Source organism: Manis javanica, chromosome 10, assembly GCF_040802235.1.
Source record: "Manis javanica isolate MJ-LG chromosome 10, MJ_LKY, whole genome shotgun sequence".
Taxonomy (NCBI): Eukaryota; Metazoa; Chordata; class Mammalia; order Pholidota; family Manidae; genus Manis; species Manis javanica.
Window position 1 is genome coordinate 45,805,255 of NC_133165.1, and position 22,428 is coordinate 45,827,682.

At 52.1% G+C, this 22,428-nt stretch overlaps 2 protein-coding genes across 21 annotated transcripts; one reads left to right on the plus strand and one right to left on the minus strand.

Annotated features, from left to right (window-relative positions):
- Window positions 1-448: 448 nt before the first annotated feature.
- On the minus strand, window positions 449-17,948 carry SEZ6L2 (seizure related 6 homolog like 2). 17 transcript variants are annotated; one of them, XM_017680471.3, is made up of 18 exons: window positions 17,329-17,947; window positions 16,191-16,322; window positions 15,238-15,537; window positions 14,735-14,874; window positions 14,262-14,463; window positions 10,338-10,523; window positions 9,511-9,679; window positions 8,705-8,868; window positions 6,805-7,005; window positions 6,203-6,341; window positions 5,099-5,295; window positions 4,795-4,989; window positions 2,715-2,906; window positions 2,435-2,626; window positions 1,891-1,929; window positions 1,590-1,707; window positions 1,283-1,462; window positions 449-963 (listed from the first exon to the last, which is right to left on the minus strand). In XM_017680471.3, exons 1-18 carry the CDS (start codon window positions 17,405-17,407, stop codon window positions 819-821), a joined length of 2,970 nt encoding a protein of 989 aa, XP_017535960.3. In that variant the 5' UTR covers window positions 17,408-17,947; the 3' UTR covers window positions 449-818. The 17 variants fall into 17 exon arrangements, 13 of the variants coding, with proteins under 13 accessions (XP_017535960.3, XP_017535966.2, XP_017535962.3 ...); XM_017680477.3 differs by having other exon boundaries at window positions 15,238-15,327; window positions 17,329-17,946; XM_017680473.3 differs by having other exon boundaries at window positions 1,302-1,462; window positions 17,329-17,946.
- Window positions 2,917-22,313, plus strand: ASPHD1 (aspartate beta-hydroxylase domain containing 1). 4 transcript variants are annotated; one of them, XR_012122235.1, is made up of 6 exons: window positions 2,917-4,553; window positions 4,806-4,888; window positions 18,276-18,316; window positions 18,481-18,673; window positions 21,432-21,545; window positions 22,068-22,089. XR_012122235.1 is itself a non-coding variant. In XM_017680485.3 (3 exons), exons 1-3 carry the CDS (start codon window positions 19,349-19,351, stop codon window positions 22,175-22,177), a joined length of 1,104 nt encoding a protein of 367 aa, XP_017535974.3. In that variant the 5' UTR covers window positions 19,109-19,348; the 3' UTR covers window positions 22,178-22,313. The 4 variants fall into 4 exon arrangements, 1 of the variants encoding a protein (XP_017535974.3); XR_001856298.3 differs by lacking the exons at window positions 18,276-18,316; window positions 18,481-18,673; window positions 21,432-21,545; window positions 22,068-22,089 and adding an exon at window positions 5,049-5,272 and having other exon boundaries at window positions 4,428-4,553; XR_012122234.1 differs by lacking the exons at window positions 18,276-18,316; window positions 18,481-18,673; window positions 21,432-21,545; window positions 22,068-22,089 and adding an exon at window positions 5,049-5,272 and having other exon boundaries at window positions 4,482-4,553; window positions 4,755-4,888.
- The last annotated feature ends 115 nt before the right edge of the window (window positions 22,314-22,428 follow it).

A 22,428-nucleotide genomic window follows, 5' to 3' on the forward strand; every position in this document is an offset into this window, starting at 1 on the left:
GTACTTGGTTGATAGGTACAACAGGTATGCTTGAAAGAAAAAGAGTGGAACACTAGATGGATACAAAAATTCTCAAAAAGGGGTTGAATTTTAGGTAAACCATTCATGAAACAGAGAGCCATTTGCCTTCCCCCAAACAGTAAGTGGGGAGAGGTGGTTACTGTTAGTTATCTTCTGGCGAGAGGACCTAGAAACATCAAGTTCTTACGCAGAGACAGCTGAGGCCCAGAGGGGGCTTGTCCTCCCAGCCAGTCCTCCACAGAGGCTGAGCCAAAAACCAAGCTTTTTGACCCCAGGCCAGCCTACTTGACATCGCCCTGTGCCCAGTCGTGGAGTTCCACCATTTTCCACACTGTTCCCCTTTCCCCAGCCCTCTCTTTGGAGAGGCTACCGTCTCCATCTGTTATGCTCTGTGATCCACCTTCCCACACTCCACCAGCCAGTTACAAATGGTGATTTTCTGTTTATTGCTCAAAAACAAAATCCAGAAGCAAAGGTAGAGGGTTGTAGGTTGGGGAGATAGCAGGAGGTGGGTAGGGGCCTTGTCCCATCTCTCCCCTTCATCCCTCCTGACCGTCCAAGGCCAAAGGAACTGTAGAGCCCTCGGGCAATCTTTGTGAGGTGTCCTGGGCTGCAGCAGCTCCAGGAGTTGCAGGTGGGCTGAGTTCCTCTCCCAGGAGGATCCAAAAGCTGGTAGGGGGTGGGCAGGCCCCTGGTTTGGCAACTGAGAAGAGGAGCTTTGGGTGGCAGGATGCTGGTTTATTTACTCTAGGGTCCCCAGGGCCCATCAAAGCCCCCCTGTAGGACCAGGAGACTATTTACACAGCAGGGAGGAAAAGAACCAGAGACCAGGTCCTGAACCCCTCCCTGCCCAGAATGAGAAGAGAAGGAGCTTGGGACAGGTTCTGGGTCCTGCAGCTTAAGTCTTGGGGTTCAGATGGAAACTTCATACTCCCGTGTATCCTAGAGACAGAGAAATGGGATCAGTTGCTGGAGTGGGATGGGGGTGGAGGAGGCAGCAAATGGGAAGAGGAACCACAAGGAAGAGGGAAGACCCTAGGTTTTTAAAGTAACATTGATCAGGAAATGTGGGGACCACAGGGTGAGAATGGGACTGAATCTGGCCAATGGATGTGTTTGGTTCATTCTGTAGTATCTTAAAATCACATAAAAGTTTGAATCTCTGGATTGTCTTGAACAACTGAAAGACCTGGCAATTGCACCTAACTTTTCACTGTGGACTAGATGGGGCACAAGTTCTCCTGTTAGTCACAGTCCTTACCACTCCCTTTTGTTCACACCTGACTTGTTTTGTTCATGGGGTGGCTGAGAATGTGGCTCTTCAAGGGTAGGAGAAGGGCTCACCCCAGCTTCATACAGTGGATTGCTGAAGTCTGACTCCACCGTGATGGGGCTGTAGGAATGGGAGCCCGAGAAGCCGAAGAGGGATTTTCCCTGCAGCCTGGGAAAGGGAGGAGATAGAGGGCCTTATCGAGAGGTGAGCCCCTGCCCCCCCCATCACCCAGGCTCCTGTGCCAGGCAGGCAGGATGTCTGCCCTGGCCCTCAGCTCCCTGAGTTGGGTACTTACTTAGTGTAGTATATGTAAACGCCACAGCCAAGGACAATGACCAAGCCAAGGGGCAGCAGGATGGCCAAGGCGAGGTGCCCTCCTTCCAGCTGCCGTGACGGGTCTGTTGTCTGGGTCACTGAGGGGAGGAGGAGAGGCCAATGAGGTGGGACTGGGCCCAGCTCTGGGCTCTCTCCCAGCCTTCTGCCCTGGACCCTGAACCCTGGGCCTCACCCCTCCAGGGCCTGGCCTCCTGCCCCAGGCCTCTGCGTTGCCCTCCCAACTCAGCCAGGTCGGGATCTCCACCTGTGCCCTCACTGACCTTCCAGTTTTCGGTTGTCCAGGAGCTCCTCATAGGCCACTGCAGGGAGAGGAGGAGGAGGGGACGGGGTCTGAGCCAGGGAGGGAAGGAAGCTGGGTGGAGGGCCGGGAGCCCAGTGGGGCTGGCTGGACAGCCTGGTTCTCTCTGCCCTGTGCTCAACCTATTTGTCCTTCCCTTGATGGGGGTCAGGGAGGACTAGTCAGGGCAGGGCCTTCCTCCTCCTCCAGACCCCTAAAAGTTTAGGGTTCCTGGGCAGTCTAAACCAACCAGGTCTATAGAATTTGTCAAAAATAGGGAAATTGGGACCTATCCAGAGGACAAAGGACTTCCAAACCAAAGCTCCCTCTGTTACCTCCCTTAGGATAATTCCATGACCTTGAACTCCCAGTACTTCTGGATGTACCCTTGAGGATAAGAGCCCACAGGAAATGAATGGGGAACTCAGCAGGGTGACCACTGGCTTCACATTTGCTACCTGACTTTCTCAGCCCTGTCACTCCCCAAACAACTGCTGTGTCCCCTCCTGCCCTGTCTGCCCAGGCACCTTTGCAGAGTGGGGGCTGGCTGGTCCACTGTGAGGGGTGGCCAGGCACACAGGTGATGGTGACCTCGCCGATAAGCTCAAAGCCCTCATAGCAGAAGAAGCGCAGAGACTCGCCCGCCTGGTAGTGATGCTTGTACAATGTCTGATAGCCATTCTCTGGGACCCCAGGGTTCAGGCATGGCTCATACTTCACTGTAGGGAACATGTTAGTCAGTCACGTGCCAGTTGCACTGCTGAGCAGGCCAGCCAGCCACCCTTCCCAGGGTGTCCCCATACTCACAGGCACATTTGGGGACCCGGTCACTCCATTTGGGAGTGCCTGTGTCCCGGCTGTAACAGGTGAGCACAGCCGCTCCTTCCAGGCTGTACCCTGGCAGACAGCGGTACTGGACATGGGAGCCAACAGGGAAACCAGCATCTGAGGTGGTTCGGTGCCCGTTGGTGATTTCACCAGGATCAGCACAAGTCATGACTGTTGGCAGGAGGGCAAGGTCAGAGGGAGCTTACAAGGGCCTTAAAAGATCTAGAAGTTTAGGGATGGGAGAGGACTGAGCCATGGGCCATATCCTCTGAGCAACACCCCACCATCCACTATTTCCTGGGAATGAAGAGAGCAGGAGTTGGAAAAAAAGTTCCGTGCATTTTGTATTTCAGGCTTCTCCTGGAAAACAGAGTGACTGGGGCAACACAGACCCTCATCCTAGAGGGAAATTTAAAATATTTAACCACTGTTACCAGACCATACCAGCTAAATCCTAGCAGTGTCAGCCTAGCATAGCAGATCATAGGTGGAAAGGAAGCTGCCGTCCTTCGAGGGGCTCAGCCCTCCTGCTCCCATCATTCCTCCTCTTCTGTTCACTTCCATTGCCTGCCTGGTTCCTGCAGGTGTTTGAGTTTATAACCTTGTGGAAGAGTGACAGTCTTAGCTATGTATTGTATATAGGCCTGTGTAAGGCATCCTGCTAGATGTTTAACAAACACACTATCATATGCCCTGCTGATCCTCAGAGGTCAACATCACTGTCATCTATCTCCCTTGGGGCCCAGAGCAGTCAAATGACTGGCCTATGGTCACTCACCCAGGGAGTAGCAGAGTAGCAGAGCTGGAACCACACAGGGTCACAGCCCTGGAGCCCTGGGCTGAGAAAGGGACTCGGGTGTCAGCTCAGCATCAGGCTTAATGTGCTGCCCAGGTAAGGTTCCTTCCTGAGCCCCCAGCAGCTTGGCCAGTCCCTATCCTCTCTGGGCTCTGCCTCCATCCCTTCCTGTCCCTGCCTCAGTCCTGCCTGGCTTCCAGACTAGACTTTCTGGCAATCCTTCCAGGGATGAGGAGCTGTGTCAACTAGAAAGAATTCCGTGTCCAGCCCAAATCTGGCTTCCTGAAACATATCCCCATTGGTCCCACCATTGCCCCAGCGGCCAGGTGGAAGATCTACAATCCTATATCCTTGTAGCAGGCTTCCTGAAATTTGGAGAAAATGACAAGATGCCACCCCTTTCTGCTCTTCTAAAAGATATACTCCCACCTCCTTTAAATTTCACCACCTCTGTAAATCTCCTGCCCTATCCCTGAGACATTTACTCCTGCCCACCACCACAGCACTTCTCTGTGCTAATAGCAGCTGTTACTTAACTGTTTACACGCACCAGGCACTGAAAAAGCTTTTCATTTGCTCCTCATAACCTCCTAGTCCTCCTTCACCAATGAGGAAGTCGAGGCTCAAAGATGTTAAGTACCTTGCCCAAAGTCATCCAACCATTACCACTCTGTACCATCCCGTGTTAAGTATCTGTGGTCCTCCCGACTATGAGCTCTGGCAGGATATGGAGAGACCCCAACCCCTCCGCATAACCCCAACCCAGGGTGGGGATTAAATGGTTGCATTTAAATAAACCAAGTTCCCTGACAAGCCGAGGTTCTGGTAAAGTGATTTCCAGTTACGTCAGGTGCTGAGGACTTACTGAGAGACTGAAGCAGGGCCTAGAACAGGGAGAGCGGAGCCGAGCTGAGGGGGCGGAGCCGGGAAGGGGTGGGACTACGAAAAGACGAGGTAGGACCCAGAGGAAACGGTCAGAGTCCAGAACAGTGCAAGAGAAAAGGAGGCAGCCCGGAGAGGATGTGAGTGGGGCCCAGACGGGATGGTTGGGGGGCACCGAAGAGCAGGGGCATGGGACCCAAAGGGCAGAGGCGGGGCCTGAGGAAGGTCCAAAGGGAAGGGATGAAACTCAAAGGCTGTACAGAGTCCTGGACAAGGAGAGACGGAGGCGGGGAGCAGAGAGGACGGGTGGCGCTCAAGCAGAGGCGAAACCCAGAGGGCAGGGGCTGGGCCGTGGGCAGCCATGGCGGGGCCCCGGCTCACTTTTTTGGCAGGCGGGAGGCGCAGCGCTCCAGGACAGGTCCCACTGGCAAGTGAGAATGTCGGAGCCGAGCAGCTCGTATCCCGGCTCGCACTGGTAAGTAAGCACCGTGCCTCGGATTAAGTCTCCGTGGGAAGCCGTCCTCCAACCCCACTCCGGAGGTGGCAGCTCTGGGCACGTGTCGTTTCTCGGGACCTCTGCAGGGGAGAATACAGTGAGTTTGGAGGCTGTCCCGTAACTCAGGGTGCCCTTCCAGCTCCGGGACCTCGCTCCTCGCCTGCCGGACCCCTAGACGGAATTCCGTACCTTTGAAGTGCAACACGAAACCCTGGCCCAGGCCCGGGTTGGGGGACCCAGGCGGTGCCTGGAATTGAAGCGTGAGGTCGGGCCCAGAGGAGAGAAGGCGGCGGCGCGGTTGAGGTCCCCGCAGCTGGGCCAGGACTCGGGCGCTGGGTCCATCCCCGTCAAACAGTGTCAGCATGTCTCCTTCGCGTACATTCAAGCTGCAGGGAGTGGGACCACATGTGGGGGCTGGGCTACATCTGCCCCGCCCATCCGGTTCTGCCTAATCCTTAGTTCAGTTCATCAGCCGGCTCTGATAGATCCCCTCCACACATGGCTAGGGTAGAAGGAGTGTCAGATTCCCCCCACAGTACTCAATCCCAGATCTGGCCCTCTTCAGTTTTGACCAATGATGGGCGTCTCCAGGTTCCACTAGTCCTGTGGCTCCGCCCATTCCTGCTTCCCAGCCCAACGCTGTTTATTACTAACTCCTCCCACGTTCCAAAGTCTCCATCACCAAGGGATAGCTCACTCCAAATCTGACCAATCACAGAACATGCTCACCACCGGGCCTCAGTGTGTGCTTTTGGGCCACGCCTGCTTCTGATTGTGTGCAGTCACACGACCACCTTATACCAAATCTGTTCACTGGATTCTCCCCAGCCCCACCCACATCCATCTTGTGGGCCGGTGAAGGTATAACCGCTCGGGCCCGAGTCCCTGGAAATCCCTCCAGGGGAGGCCTCAGAGACTGCCAGAGTGAGAGACACCAGGCCAGAGCCCCTTTTACAGTCGCTGAGGAAGGCTGCATTACTCCATTTACTTATCCCAGGTCACCTGGCCAATAAGTGATTTGTACCTCCATCTACCTGACAGCCACGTCCCCATCTTGAACTCTTAGTTGCCTCTATCATCGGACCATATATTCACTGAATCTCGTGTAGATGTGAAAGCCTCTCTTTGGGTCTGTCCATGCCCCACTCTCAGGCATGTACTACTTTCTCTATATTCTTGTTTTCCAAAATAAACTCTTAATGCTCAAAAAAAAAAAGAACACAGGCTGGTGCACTGTCATATCACACGTTCAGAGTTCACACCCCTCACTCCCTCTGGAGCACCCAAACGTACATCTCAACCTGGAGCAAGATGCGCTTCTCTTCCTGGACATGCAGGCCCCACAGGCAATCCTGGCCGGGACTGTAGCTCTGGGGCCAGTCGGGAGAGAGGACCACACCAGCTGGCTCTGACAGCTCCCCTCCACACATGGCTAGGGTAGAAGAGGTGTCAGATTCAGGCCCCAGGTGGGCATGCAGTCTCCATGTCACCATAGTCCTCACCCTTCCCAATCATGAGCACCACCCTGCCTCTCAGGGTTCCTATTATCTGCTACCCTCCTGTGAATTGCCTGGCCTAGTCCTCTTGTGCCCAATCCTCAGCCCTGCTCTTCACAAATCCTGCCCACTCTCCAGCCTGTGCATCACCACCCAATCCATGACTTAGCCTCACTCCAGTTCTAGTTCTTGGACATTTGGGTTGTGACCCCTGAATTCTGTAACAAGCCCACCAATTGTTTGGCTAAGAAAACAGTCTCTGAATGAGACCGGGATTTACCCAAGGCCCAGGTTTATTAGGTTTGGATATGCAGATGTCCTCCCTCAATGGCCTTCCTAGGGCCCCAGCTTGGGGTAATCTGTAGACTGAAGGATTTCCTGGGGATGTGGAGGACTCACCCTTGCAGGCTGGCTCTGTGTCGTTCCAGTGGGGTTCTGTGGGATCCACACATTCAATGGCATTTGGGGGACCGGGGGGCTCTAGGGCATATCCTGGGAGGCATGAGAAGGTAGCCAGTGCCCCTGGGCGGTACTCAGGGTCTGTGGTGGTGACATTGCCATGTGCCAGGAAAGGGGCAAAGCAGCGATCTTCCTCAAAGGCTAGAAAGGAGTCAGTCACAGAAACTAAGCATTAGGACAGGTCTTAAACTGGGGGACTTGAGCTGAATTCAGACATTTGGCCACTCAGAGGCAGTTTAAAATGGAATACCCTTGGGCTTAGCTTTCACCCTCCAGTTTCCCCTAAAAGCTCTAACACTCCTCATTCAAACATTTATGTCACTTCCCTGGCCTCTGGAGGGAAACCCCTAGGGCCAGTCAAATCCTAGCCACCTTTCTACAGATGTGGAAACTGAGGCCCACACACAAAAAGCCACTTGTCCAGTGTCACACAGTAGAGCAGTGGCAGAACCAGGTCTCAAACCCAGATCACTTGATTCCTAGCCAGAGACACTTGGCTTTGGAAACTGCACATGAATCGGGGGAACAAGGTGCCTTGAAGAACTGGCATGGGTAGGTGTGTTCTCTCCTCAAAAATAACAGCTGGATTCTGATCATCCATGCTGTGGCAAGAATCCAAAAGGGAAGACAATGAAAAAATTACTTAGTTTTGACTTTGGACTAAGTCAGAAAAAATGTACATTTGTAAAGCATCTTAGTTTTTGCCCACCTGATCATATCTTAGCTGCAAAACCATCTATAAGATAAGACTTAGGTACCTCAGTTACAAAAGAGGAATCTGATGCTTATGGAGTAGCAGCAGCCCACAACTATGGAGGCAGGCCACAAACCTAGGAATTTCTTTTGCACTCTCAGAATCTAAAATGCAATTTATTTTTCAGATACACTGTTCTAGTTCACTATTGTTTAACCCAATAAGGTATTATGTCCAAATACTATGCATCCATCAGGGCCCCATGCCAATTCCATTTCTCTCTTGATTCATACCAGAAACTAACTCCTCTCATCTCTGAGCATCACTTTGTCTCTCTCCTGCTACTATTCACACAAATCCTCTGCTCCAGCCACACAGATATTCTTTGTTTCCCAAACATATCAGGCTTTTTCCTCTTTTACCACTGCTTCCTTTCACCTGAGATGCTCATTCTCAATCTCCTTTTAAAATTCTCTCAATCCTGTAAGGCCTAGCTTAAATGCCTCTTCTCCTGTGATCACTGATCTTGTTTCTACCTGTCCAGCATCCAGTCTCCCTTCTGGTAACAGCACTCCTATTTTAATTTTAGGCTACATGTCCCTCTCACTTACAGTCCAGGAGGTTCAGTTGGGTCAACTAGGGATAACCACATGATGGATCTGCCAATCATATTACCACCCGCTACAGTGATTGGCTTAGGCATAGGCACATGACCTAAGCCAGGGCAATGAGAGCTTTTCCTGACATTTTTGCTGAAGCTCTTAGGAAAGTGGTATACCTTCTCTGTTTCTGATGGAGTTACTAAGTTAGTGGTATGTCACCCCTGTGTTCACCACAACCTGAGAACCTGACTGAGAACGAAGCTAACACAGAGGAAGGAACTAAGAGATTAAGGCAACTGGTCTCTTGGCTGTGCACCTGAATCTAGCCATACATAAAACATAACAGAAAAGGCTAATTCAAGTAACTAGAAGGGGTCCATATGAAGGGATCCTTCTAGCTTTGGGGTGGGGAGGCAAGTGGAGTTTCAGGGATCCAAATACAAAGATGAGCAGGGATGGAGTATATGCTTGTGACCATGCCTGGGCATCAGGAAGAGGAGAAGGTGTGGGAGTTGAGGCCTAGGGCTGGGGGGAGGGTAGTTACCTTCAAATCGGAGGCTTAGCAACAGGGGATTGGCAGGTGTCTCTGAAAGCAGCTCCACGTAGAGGGACTGGGCATCGCTGATGAGACCTCGCTCTGGTACATCATCCATGTCTGAGTCATAGATCACTGGGGATAGGGGACTGCCCCCTGAGCGCACCATCAGTCTGGGATGGGCAGAAAGGTATCCAGGAGCTTAGTTTTCCCCCAGAAGCCACCTCACCTTTTGTCTGCTCTCTGAACTTATTTTCATAGATATTATTTTCAAACATTAACTCTATGCCATGTACTCCCCTAAGCCTTTACACATTTTGTCTCATTTAATTCTCACAAGATCCCTGAGTCAGACACTATTATTATCCCTCATTTTATAGATGAGGAAATTGAGGCACAGAAAGATTAAGTAACCTGCCCAACATTGCATAGCAACCAGTGGCAGAGCTGGTACACCACCAGCTTGTTCAATAAAGGATGACACTGAGGATGATGATGACAGACACGTGCATTGTGTTCACTGTGTGCTGGGCACCAGTCTATACACCTTACATATCCCAGTACATTCATTCTCACAGAACCCTAAGAGGGAGGTACACTTAACTGCATTGTACAGATAAGGAAACTGAGGCACAAAGATGTTAAGTGATTCGTCTAAGTTGAACAGTTATACTGCCTAAGAAAGGGAAAAGACTAACTTGTGTTTGGCACAGATCCCAGCTGGGATTCACCTCAGGTCTGTCTGACCCCTGACTGCAGCCCCTCTATTTCCCCGAGGTGGGTACCTCTGACTTAAGGCTCAGACAGACCCTTACCTATCATTGTCCTCATCCAGTGAGACCCTCTCAAAGTGCAGATGCAGCCGGCATCCCTCAGCTGCTTCAATGACCCAACGGCAGGTGAGGTTGGGTCCTGCAGCTCCCCCGGGCTCAGGCGACACGATGCGGCCCAGGGTAGCATTGTGGATGGTGCCACCACAGGATGCTGTGGGCAAAGGGGGAGGCAGGGTAAGGTGACTTGTTCTCCCATCTCCAGAGCTGTTGCATCCAACCTTTGCTGGGACCTGGTCTTGGGATGACCTCTGCTGTATAAGCTCACCCCAGAAGACAAGACCTTTTCCAGGCTACCACCCAGGTAGGGAACCAGCTTAAGAAGAGAGGAACCCCAGAATGGACACTTCTCAGGATAGAGATGCTACCAAAATGGAGACTCCCAAGATATGGACATCTGGCATAGTTAGTTATGGGGATTCCCAAAATTGAAGCCCTCAGATGGAAAATCTTCAAGATGGGATCCCCACGATGAAGACTCTCGAGGAGATGAGATCCTCCAGATACAGACCCCAAGAATGGCTCCCTCTAGGGTGAGGAATCTCTGAAAGAAGGGATGTCCAGAATGGCAGCTCCCAAAATGGAAACCCTCCAGGTGGGGCAGCCCCACATGGAGACCCCCACAAGCACAGATGTTCTCCCAGGAGAGGGACACTCAGTGTAAGGAGCTCCAAATGAAGATGCCAGGATAGGGATTTTTCAGCGTAGAAACCCCTTCAAGATGGATGTTCTCCAAAGATGGAGGTCCCCAAGAGAGGACCCCCCCCCACACCCAGGACAAACACCTCCACTTATTGTGGCAGGAGACTCACCTATACAGCTAGGGGGTTCACCACTCCAGGCTGGCCGGGTGCCATTGAAGCAGATGAGGGTCTCCTCACCCTGCAGCTGGTAGCCCGAATCACAGTGGAAGGTGGCAGTGCCCCCAGGGTGCAGGTCTGTCACACTCACATCCCCATGGGCTGGCCGGGGAGGGAAGCCACAGCTCAGAAGGTAGGCTGGATCAGGCAGAGCAGGAAGAGGACTCATTTCCCATGCCATCCTCTCTTACCAGTCCCCCAAAACTTTCTCCCCTCTTTCCAGGCTCCCTTGTGGGCCTGGAAACTGGCTCTATACTGGAATTTTCACATGGGCATTGTCTCATGAAGAGGTAATTTCAATATCCCTTATCTTTCCTAGTCTGTAATCTATCCACTGTGGCTCCCATCTATTTTATAGATGAGATATCTGAGACTCAAAGAAAGAAATTCTGGACTCTAGTACTCATTTACTGTGTTAACTCAGGCAAATCAATTAGCCATTCTGAACCCCATCCAGCTCTAAATATCAAATAGTATTTGCAGAGCTTGTTCAGCTTCAAAAGTGAGTTCACACAGTACTTTGAGGTAGTCAGAGAAAGACTGTGATCCATTTTCCAGATGTGAAAATTGAGGCTCCAAGTTATTAAGTACCTCATAGTATTTTCTTCCCTCCATACACAGACTTCCTTCCACTGAGGTGTCCGGTAGTATGACATCCTCAGCTTTCGTTCAGAGGAGCCACATGAAACTCTTTTAGGAACTTTGACTGTTTTGTTATTAAAGATCTTAATACTCAGTGCCTTCCCCCTGCATCAGATGAATCCCCTGGTGAAAGTGAAGTGCTAGGGAGAGCTTTGCTTTCCTTAAGGAACTGGTTTGTGTTCTCCTTTCTTATAGTGAGAATTGCATAATCTCTCTTTTTGAACTGGCTGCTAGGAAGCTTGGAACCAGATTGAGGCTTGTCCCTAGCAGCAATGGCTTGTCCATCCACATTCTATTTTTTCATCTTTAACAAGCATTATCTGGTGGCAGTTTTTTTCTTATCCTATTTAAGTTTGCTTGCATTGTTTTGGGAAACCTCCTGAAATTGTGGAATCATGTGGGATAAAACAAATAAATAGAAAGTGACTTGGCAATAAATGATACATTCTGAATTTGATCCTGACAGAGTTCTGTGTATCTGTTTCAGACCAGGCAAGGCTCATCAAGAAGGGCTTTCTGGAAGAAGTGCACCAAAGCTGGGTCTTGTAGGAGAGGTAGGCTCTAGTTAGCAGAGGGCTTGGGAGGTACCAGCTTGCCTGGGCCTTTGCTTTTTCTGACTCCAGGCCTGAGTGATTCAGGACTGAATAGTGCAAGAGGCCTGGTCTTTCCTTATTTCAAAATATTACAAGCATTTCCTTGGCTGGGTCCTAGGGACAGAGAGATGAAAAAGACACAGGCCTTGCCTGTCAGGAGTCCACAGTTATTGAGATAAACACAAAAACAACCTTCTAGAACACAGTGACTTGAATAAATGTTAGATTCTGTGGTGGCTCTCCATCACAAATGGAACCAAGACCCAATGCTTTAGATTGACATTTGAACCTTTCCTCAGCTGAGTTCACCTGGCACGTGCAGCTTCAGTTCTCAACACCTGTGAGCTAGATATCCTACCCAACAGTTTTGTGACTCCTTACGGTCCCATGTCCATATTTTTCCACAGCATTCCCACTACCTGCAAGGCACTGTTTTCTACCTTTCTCATCTTTCAAGGAGTAACTTAAGTACCTCTTCCAGGAAATCTTCCAATGCCTTCTCTTTCCAACAGAGTTAGTTGCTTTCTTGCCTATACACAATCTGCATGCATAATTTTATCATCACATTAATCGCTATTGTTATTATGAGACTGAACCAAGCCTTATTTATTTTGTCTCCCAAAAGCTAGCCTAGTTGATCAATTGATGCAGCCAAAAGGCAGTGCAGAACATTGTAAGGAGCACTGGATTTGGAGAAAGGCAGACCTGAGTTCCAGTTCTAGCTCCATGACTTATTAGCTGTATGACCTTGAGCAGGTGACTTCACCCCTAGGGCCTCTCACCTGTAAACTGCAATAATAATTCCTATCATTGCAGATTGCCTTAGAGTTAAAGAAATGACACAAGCAAAGAACCTGGCACAGAGAGACAGGCAATCACGTGCAGAAAATGTAATCACCCACCCCTCAGTCTCAATTAATGAATGACTAGGAGTTAGGGACTCAGGGATCTGACTTCTGACTCTGCAGTGAATTTGAAGGTGGCTGAGCAATCTATATGACCTTTGAGTCCTTTTTGTCCTCTCAGAGGTGGAGTTGACAGTGGCCACCCCCAGGGTTGCTGTGAGGAGCAAATGAAACAGCAGTTGGTGAAAAGGTTTTCTGTAAGTGGGAATGTTTGCTGGGCTTGGGGTGAGGGCTGATGGAGCTTTCAGCCTTCGGGTGAAGCTAATGAGGCCACTCTGGATCAGAAGCCCCAGCTAGTACAGATTGGGAAGGGCTTAAATGGGGCCTGAGTCCCAAAGGTGCATGGAGAAGCCACAAAACAGGGAAGACTGAGGCAGGCAATTAAGGCCAAGTTATACGAGAGCTCTGCCTCCTCCAATGCTCCACTTAGCCTGAAGAGGCCTATTTTCAATGCCCTAGGGAAGTGGCTGCCAAAAGGAGCCAGTGGGGAGCCATTGTGTAATATCTGAAGTCCAGCTCTCAGCCCTGGGTCCCCCAGGCATACCCTTCCTCCCCAACAACCAGGCCCTGACCACCAACTATATGTCCTCCAGCTCACTGGTCTCTCCACAAATCGGCCTGGTACTGGGTGCCTCCACCTTGCATTCATGAGTCTCTGAGGCAGGTCCTGAGCAGAGGCCTCAAGTACAGCTGGGGAGGGTGTGAGGAAGAAACACAGGCTGTGTGTAACCTGGGTAAGGTCAGAAGGGACCTGAAGTCAGCAGAGCTCACAAGGGGGCAGGCAAGGCCATGAGGTGGTGATGTGAAGGGGACATTGGCCCAAAACACAGTTTCCTCTCTGTTTCCAAGGAGAATAGGAAGGGACTTTGGAGATGGCAGCAGTGTCTGGGATGGGTCTGTGGGCTGGGTCCCTTGCCTCATGCACACATGTATGCTAGAACATGGTGCTGTGGGAAGGTCACTGTGCACACAGGTGGGTATGGATGTACACGTGTGCAGGCTGTCTGTGGGTGGATGCTCATGGATGCAGTTGAGCATGGGTACATCCCCCCTTCTTTGCCCCTAGAAGTCAGCAGGATCTTTCTAGGTCACAAATCTGGTCGCTTAGCCTACTTCTCCCCCACCACTTTCTGTGCTTTTACTGTAATAGCAATGACTGACATTGTTGAGCTCTTACCATGTGCCAGACACTATTTTAAGCACTTGGTATGTATTAACTTATTTGATCTTCCTAATAGTACCATGAAGTATTATGTTCACCAATTTTGACAAGATATAATGAGGCACAGAAAGGTTAAGGAACTCATCCCAGGTCACACAGCTAGGACAATTCCATCTTCCATATTGAATTACTTCAATTCCTCAAGGGGGGCACATTTTTTCCTACTTGCTGGGTCTCGAAGTGTGCTTTTCATCCAGCTAGACATCTGCCTTCCCCTTTCTTTCCCTCCCACCTTTCCTTTAGCTAAGTCATCTAAAAGACTCAGATTAGTCATCACCTCCTCCAAGAACATGTTCCTATATTCCTCAGGAGAAGTTTAGGTCCCTTTGATATTTGCTCCCTCTGCCTGTGTTTCCTCCATCATAGGAATAATAGGTACTGATCTCACTGAAGCATAATCATTCTGATTACTTGTCCATCTCCCCATCATTGCCCCATGTTTAGAAGTTTCCTGGAGATGTCCCCTCTGCCCAGCATGGCTCCTGTTCTTCCACCAGCAGCCCAGATGCCTCACCCTGATAGTGGATCCTGAAGCCACCGCCCCTTGGGACCCGTGGGCTCTGGAAGTGCAGGAGCAGCCGGTTGGTTGGACTACGAAGGACCTGTCCTTCTCCCAGCATGGAGGAGTTGGCCAGGAGTCGGGGGGCAAGGCTTGGGGATCCCCCACCAGCCAGCACCAGGAGTTCCTCCTCCTGAGACAGATTCAGCCTCTGCACCTAAAGAAGCCAGACCCAAACCCACCAGTACAAATTAGTCAGGGTGTCTGGCCCACTAAGTCCCCTGCCCCTTGCCTTCCTTGTCCCTATATATGGCAGCCCAAACACCACAGTGACATCAGCCAAGTTGTCAAGCTCTAGAAGAGTCTTTGAGATCCTCAGGCCTTAGTCAGAAAATGGGTTCTTTGGCTCCCAGGCCAAACCTGTGCACAGCCCTGGATACAGAGGAAAGGGCTTGGAAGTTTCACAGTCATATGCTAAGTCCAGTTACCTGGATTTCAATGCCGTAGCCAGGGTAGACATGGATGCTGTACGTGCAGTCCAGGAGTCCCAGGGTGTGGCTGGCCATGCTCCCTAAATCTGGAGACTCCACATGCCCTTCACCCTCAGAGATGTTGTTATTACACAGAACTAAAGAGATACAAGTAGCTGGGGTTGAGAGAATCCTGTGTTCTTGCCCTCCCAGCCAGGCAATCCTGGAGTCCTCATCTATCTTGTTTCTAGCTCCCTGACCATCCTTATCCAATGCTGCCTTTCTCACCAGTGCCCAGAACTCCCTTCTCCAACTGCAATATGGAGAAAACATGCAGAACGGTGCTGGTACATAGTAAGGGTCTATAAATGCCAAACTTTATCATTATAAAGCACAAGTCCCTCTCCCATCTGTACCCATACTCCTCCACAAGTTCCCAGCAGCCTCTCTCCCGCCCATACCCTCCTCCTTTCCCACATTTGTGCTCTTGCACAGTACCCTCATCTTCTCAATCGCCTCACCTGGGCTGGTCACTGTGGTGGTGACAGTTGTCGTGGTTATGATAGTGGTCGTGGTCTCCTCCTCTCCTCCCTCAGACGCCAGATGTGGGCCTGGGGAGGCGGGGCCGGGAAGGGGTGGGACCGTAGTTCCCGGGGGCGGGGTCAGCAGCTCTGGCGCGGTGGGGCCTGCCCCCCTACCCTCCTTAGGGGTTACGGCTGTTGTCAGAGGCCCTGTCCCTGGCTCAGTGGCCCGCGGCAGGGAGGGTGCTGCAAGAGTCTGGCCGGCTGGAGGGGTGGCTAGTGTGGGGTCTGCATCAGATCCTGGGACAGTGCAAGGGAAGTCAGGGCACAGGAGAAGCAAATCGGTGGGCCTTGGGTAGGGAGCAGGGCTGAAGGAAACTGGAAATTCCCTACTGAGCCCCAAGGGCCTCCCCACAAGGTGTAGGTGTCCCACCTCTCCCTTCTCCACCAAAACTTCCCACTTCTCCAAGGCTTCCACAGCCAGACTGCCCCACCCCCTTCTCTTCCCTGCTCCACCTCTTTACCCAGGCCCTTCCACTCTGCCAATGTCCATGAGCCTGTCTTTGTGCCTCCACTTTCAGATCTGGCTCCTCCTGGCTACCTTTTTCTCTTTTACTCTCTCTCAAACTCATTATCTCCATTTAGTATTCTTATCGTTCTCTGATTTTATGATTTGAGATTTACTGGTCTCTGCATTTCTCTCTCTTTTGGTGTCTCTCTCCTGCTATTTCTCTGATTCTGGTTTTCTGAGTTCCATCTGTCTTTCTTTCTGGCTCTGTCTCCTTGATCATTCTGTCTCAATTTCCCTGTTTCTCTGACTGTCTCACCCAGTTTTGACTCTCTCTAACCATCTCTCTCTGTCTTCCTCTGAATTTCACTGGCCTGGCTCCCCACTCCCAGAGCTAATGTCCCTCCCTCTGCCTCTGTCACTCCTGTCACTCTGGAAGCCTCACCCGGCAGGTAGCCCATCTCTGGGCCCCTCCTCAGCAGGGCCCCATGGAGCAGCTCAGCCAAGGCCTTGGAGGCTACCGTGGGGGTCTCACTTCCAGGCTCCAGCAGTGCCTCCTCCTCCTTCAGGGCCAGACCTAGGAGATGAAGTTGTGTGAGCCCTTTCACTGCCCCCCACCCCTTCCTTCCCCAGGAAGATTTTTTCCAGAGCTCTTCCTCTCTCCTCAGTCAGCTGGGCCTGCAGGAGCTCAGAGGATCTCAGGCTGGGCTGAGAGCCAAGATTGGAGGAGGAGCCCCCAGACGCCCCTCACACTCCTACACCTTCCTCTCCCCCACTTCCCCCAGGTTGTGTGGGCCTTCTGTGAGCACCTTGGCTCTTATGAACCCTGGACAGTGCCAGCAGGGTGGGAGAGGTCCCACTGTGGTGCCTTCATTTTCTCCTTGATGGTGCTCTAGCCCAACCCTGGGGCTCTGGGGAGGATCTGGTAGCACCTCCCAACCAGTGCTCTGCAGTGCCCAGCTCCTCTCTGGGTTTCTTTCTCTGCAGTGTGGTTCTCTCGTTCGTTCTCTCTCTCTCTCTCTCTCTCTCTCTCTCTCTCTCTCTCTCTCTCTCTCTCTCTCTCTCTCTCTCTCTTTCTCTCAAGCTCCCTCCCTTCCTTCCTCCCTCTCCTCTGCAGTCTCTGCCCCCTTCCCTGAAGCCTGGCAGGGGGTCAGAGTAGGGGGGCAAATATCTGGTCTCTGAGCACTGTATCTGTTCATCTGCCTTTGTCCACACATCCAAGAACATTTGTGTGTGCAGTGCCTGGCTACTCTCCCAGCACCTCCATCTCCCACCCAGGTACCCTGTGAGCTGCCACCTCCGCAGACATTCCCCTAACTTCCCCAGCTCCTCTTCTTCTTCTTCAGATATTTAACCCCTGAGAAGCTGCTAAAAACGCCCCTCATTTATTTCCCCACCTCCTCAATACTGGGAGGTAGGGGCTCCAGGTACAATCTGGAAAGCCTTGGCTTGGCCCTTCCCCTTCAGCTCTGCCCCTCCCCTCCCCCAGCAGCTCAGAAGGCCCAGGATGTTCGGAAAAAAGAGGGTAGAGGAACCCAACGGAGGCCTTCCCGGTGCCCACCCCCACACTCCCATGTCCTTACCCTGAATCCAGGGACAGCTCAGCAGAATTAGGAACAGCAGCTGGGGAGGCAGCGGGTTCTGGGCCCTGAAAGTCCCCATGGCGACTCACACCGATTTCTCTCCCCTGCTCCTAAATAATCTAGCTGTCACTTTTCCTCCGTCTCCTTTTATCTTTCCCTTTAATTTTATTTTTCCTGTTAGCAGTTAGCAAAGAAGACAATTTCTCTGCCCCTTGGGATGGAGGGGCAGAATGGGCTGGGGGTGGCTTGGAGAACACCCCTCTCTGCCCAATCTTCTCTGTCCTCTGCTCTCGGGTCTGTGAGAGAGGGGGCGCGGCTCCGGCTGCAGGGGGTGGGGCCGAGAAGGCCGAAGGGGCCGGTTGCCTGGGTTACCCTTTGCTGGGACACTTGGGTCCACACAGCTGGCTGGATCTCAAACCGGGAGAATGGGGGAGAGAGGCCAAACAGCTTACGGTGGCCTGAGGTGGGGTTGAAGATCGGGAGGATCCCTACAGTGCCCTAGTGGGGTGGGGGGGCTTGGCGAGTTGGGGAAAGGGTTGCGGAACCTGGAGAGTCGAAGCTTGGGTACTGGAGCTGCGGGAGGCAGAAGCTGAGAAAGGTGTCGAGCTCACGTCAGATCCTGGGGACGGGCGAAGGGAGGGGCCTGGGATTTATCTGGGGGCGGAGGGTGGGGGAGGGAGGAGGAGGAAGTGCAGATGGAGGAAGGAGGAACCAAATGAGTTAGCATCTTAATCCTCACTCCCGCGGCCCCTAGGGAGGCAAAGGAAACTCTGGTCCCAGCAGTAAAAATACACCACCTCCCCCAGCCATTACGGCACATCTGGAATCTGAATCTCCTTTTCCCATTGTACAGAGGATCAGCACAGCTGGGTTCGCTCCTGTCCACCCCAAATATGCCCCCTGCCCGGATTCAGATCCCTAATGGGCTTTTCCTTTCTCCTTAACAGAAGTTCATGTGGAATGAGCTTTCTGCTCCTCCAGGAAAATGGCAAGTTGCTACGTTTATGAGAAGTCTAAGGGGTGACGGACCGCGATCTGGGGAGGGGAGACCTCCTCTTACATACAACATGATCCCAGCCAACTGTCAGATAGCTTCAACTTTGATTATTTGTCTCCTGGCCTCCTCTAACACCTCTGGAGGGCTCTTTTCAGCACCACTAACGAACGGACAGCTCTTCTCGGCCGAGTCTGAGCTGGCCCGGCCCCTGGAGCCGAGGACGATTGCCTGAAGCCGCCTTCACTGTCAGACTCCGGCCGCGGGCTGGCTCTGGTGTAGACGGAGGAGGGGGTCACAGGACCACTGGTCGAGGATCGACCGGCCAACCCACAGGCCACAGACCGCAGCGTAAGGGTCCGCTGTCCGCCAGCACCCGCCAAGTTAACAGTCCTCGCGATTGCCACTTCCCTTGCGTTACCACGCCCCCTCAGCCCCCGCCCCTTCTTTTCGCATTGCGGGGCACTTAGAGGCCGGGGCCCGCGGTTGGGGAATGAAAAGGCAAATCCGGAGACACCCCCCACCCACACTGCGCAGTTGCGGCGACCACTGGGTGGGGGCGGGGTAGCTAAACTGAGAGGACTGTGGGGAGGGGTGACGTCAGGGTGAGTGGGAGCCAAGGCAGAAGCGAGAGAGAAATGGAGAGTGGACCTGCAGGTCGGGTCGAGTGAGAAGCGAGGGCAGGAAGGAAAGGGGGGAGGAAGGAGGGAGAAGCCCTTGCGAAGGAGGACTGGTTGCGGGTTCCTGGGGCTTCGGGTCCAGGTAGGGTAGGAACTGCAGCCGGGAAAGCTACAGTGAAGGGGTGAAGGGGGGAGAAAAGAAGAGAGGGGGAGACAGGGTGGGTAAAGAAGAGGCAGAGGAGAAAGAGCAAACTGCCGGAAGGAGAAAGGAGAGAGGAGGAGGGGTGTAAGAGGGAGAGAGGAGAGGGAAAGAAAGGGAAGGAGGGTTAGAGGTACCTGAAGGAGGCGAGAAAGAGGAAGACCCAGGTGGAGAGAGACCTCCTGAGGAGAAAAAATAACAGTGGGAATGTGGAAGGGAAACAGCCCAGGGGGTAACCAGGGAGCAGGCATGGAGGGAGCTGGTGGAGAATTGGGGGGGCATGGGAACTGGGGTAGAGAAGATGCCTCAGGTCTCTTGGCCAGGGCCTCCCTGCCCATCATGCTCACCTGGCCATTGCCCCTGGCCTCCTCAGCCCTCACCCTGCTCCTGGGAGCCCTCACTTCCCTTTTCCTCTGGTACTGTTACCGCCTGGGTTCTCAGGACATGCAAGTCCTGGGGGGTGGGAGTTCAGCTGTGGGTGTAAGTAGTGGGCCTGGGGGATGTTCTAAGGCTGGCAGGCCAAGCCCAGGGAGCTCTAGGGAGCCTGGGGAAGGACCTGGGACAGAAGGTCTAGTGAGTAGTCGCCTTCGAGCCTATGCCCAGCGCTACTCCTGGGCAGGAATGGGTAGGGTGAGGCGGGCAGCACAGGGTGGCCCAAGCCCTGGGAGAGGGCCAGGGGTCCTGGGCATTCAGCGCCCAGGCCTGCTCTTTCTGCCAGACTTACCTTCAGCCCCCTTTGTGCCTCGGGATGCCCAGCGGCATGATGTGGAGCTCCTGGAGAGCAGCTTCCCTGCCATTTTGAGGGACTTTGGGGCTGTAAGCTGGGACTTCTCAGGAACTACCCCTCTGCCTCCGGGCTGGTCCCCACCTCTGGCCCCTGGGTGCTACCAGCTTCTGCTGTACCAAGCAGGCCAGCGCCAACCCATTAACTGCCGCCGGTGCCCGGGAACCTACCGGGCCTTAAGGGCGCTGCGGAGCTTTATGAGTGCCAACGCTTTCGGCAATGCTGGCTTTTCTGTCCTACTGCCTGGGGCCCAGCTTGAGGGCCGCTGTGGGCCCACAAATGCCCGGGTCAGATGCCATCTGGGTAAGTAGATGCAGCCTACAACCAACCTCCTTGCCTCCACGATTCCCCCCCAAGACTCCCTTCTCTGCTACCTGAGCTTTCTCCTCTGTGGTTCTGATCATGCTCCTCTTCTCAGAAATCTTCCATGACTCCCTTGCCCACAGCTGCATTTCCTTAACTTCACTTATTTGCAAACCATCTTCATGAGCTTTGCCATAGTCATTTACCACCTGTACTGTTTCTTGATACTGACTCACCCCACATTTTGTTTTACTTAAGAGGAATCTTTTTAGAACAATGCTAACCAGTATTATTTACCCTAAACAGAAAATACTCATTAAAACAAATTTAAACTTAAAAAAAGAAAGCTTTAAAAATTCTAGCTAAATACTCCAGTCTCTCCAAGCCTGAAGCCTATACTCTCTTCCTTTAGAAGGGAGCAGCAGTGTTACTGGGATGTTAAAGTTATGGTAGTGCCAAACTGAGATTTTCTTTTTGATGTTTTAAAGATTGAAAGAAAATAGAGAAGAAAGCAATTTTGATTATTTAATGCCATGACTTTATTTTACCTTTTCTGTGCTACCAGTTGGATGTGCCCTCTACTTCACACTGGCCTCAGGATCAAGTCCAGATCCTTCCTCTCCTCTTTCCCTCCCTCCATGCTCTAAATCATGGAAGCCTTCTGGCTGACCCTGGCAGATGCCATACTCATATGCTATCCTTTTAACCTAGAATGTCTTTCCCCCTTATCACGTCCTGGGAAACTCCTACTCACCCTTTAGGAATCACACTTTCAAGAGCCACACCTCCTCTGGGATGTCTTTCTATTCCCCATCATTTAAGTTGACTGCTCAGTTTTCTCACAGCACTCCAATGGGTGGTCCTTGGGCCAGGAGGGAACCATTTCTTTTATACCTTGTGGGGAGAGAGACCTAGCACATAGTAGGTTCTTGAGTTAAATTGTCAGAAGCCTAAGAGATGCTACTTCCTCCAGAAAGCCTTCTCTTTTCTCTGAGAACAGAATATACTGTGCTTTGCACTACACTTCCCATCTCCTAGCACTTCTTTCATTTGGTACTGTAGTTATACTTGGGTCACCCTGCAGAAAGCTAGGAGGGACCACCATAGAACCTAGTATTTAAGACCCTCAGATCTTCTTGACTGAATAGGGTGGGCCTCTTTGATGGAGGCAGGGGTGTTGGATGCCTGGGTCTCTTTCTATAGGCCTGAAGATCCCTCCTGGCTGTGAGCTGGTGGTCGGAGGTGAGCCTCAGTGTTGGGCTGAGGGACACTGTCTACTGGTGGATGACTCCTTCCTGCACACAGTGACTCATAATGGTAATGGGGCTCCCATTCTGCTAGGAGGGATGTGGGACTGGAGTGAAGGGGCATAGACTAGAGGCTGAAGAAACGGCCAACTGGCTTCCTGACCTAGCACCACCATTTTCCAGTTGTATGACCTTGAACAAGTCCTACAATTCTCAAATCACCTGTGAAATGGGGCAAGCCCCTTCTTTATCAGGTGACTGCAAGGATGAAATAATTACTGTAAGTACACAGCAAAATGGTTAACAGCACAAGACCCTGGGGGCCTGGACCACCCAACTTCTTGTCCTACCTCTGGCACTTACCAGCTATGTGACCTTGATCAAGTTACTTAACCTCTGCACCTCAGTTACTTTGCATGAAATGGGAATAATTGTGTACTACCTCCAAGGGTATTCTGATGTTGAGTAATACATATAAGGGGTTAGAACAGTGCCTGGCACTTATTTACAAATGTTTGCCTTTGAGTATTTGGTGAGTGCTCTGGCATGTAAGTACTTAATGTCAGCTGTCTCCATCCCCATGTGCCCTAAGGCTCCCCTGAAGATGGGCCTCGAGTGGTCTTCATTGTGGATCTTTGGCACCCTAATGTGGCTGGGGCTGAGCGCCAGGCCCTTGACTATGTCTTCGCACCAGACCCTTGAAGGAAGGTGTTCTCTTCAGACGTCTGGGCTGGAGAGATGCTGCACTCAGGGATGGCTTGAGTGACAGCGAGGACCTCCTATCCACTGCAGAGGGTTGGGTGGGCTGAGGGGTGGGAATTGGCCAGCCAACACTAAATACAGATTTTAAATACTCTCCTAACTCCTGACTACTTTCTTCCAGCTACCAGCCCCAGGGAAAGGTTTGGGCAATGGGCTCATGTTCCCTCCCAACCAACTCATCAGGCACCTCC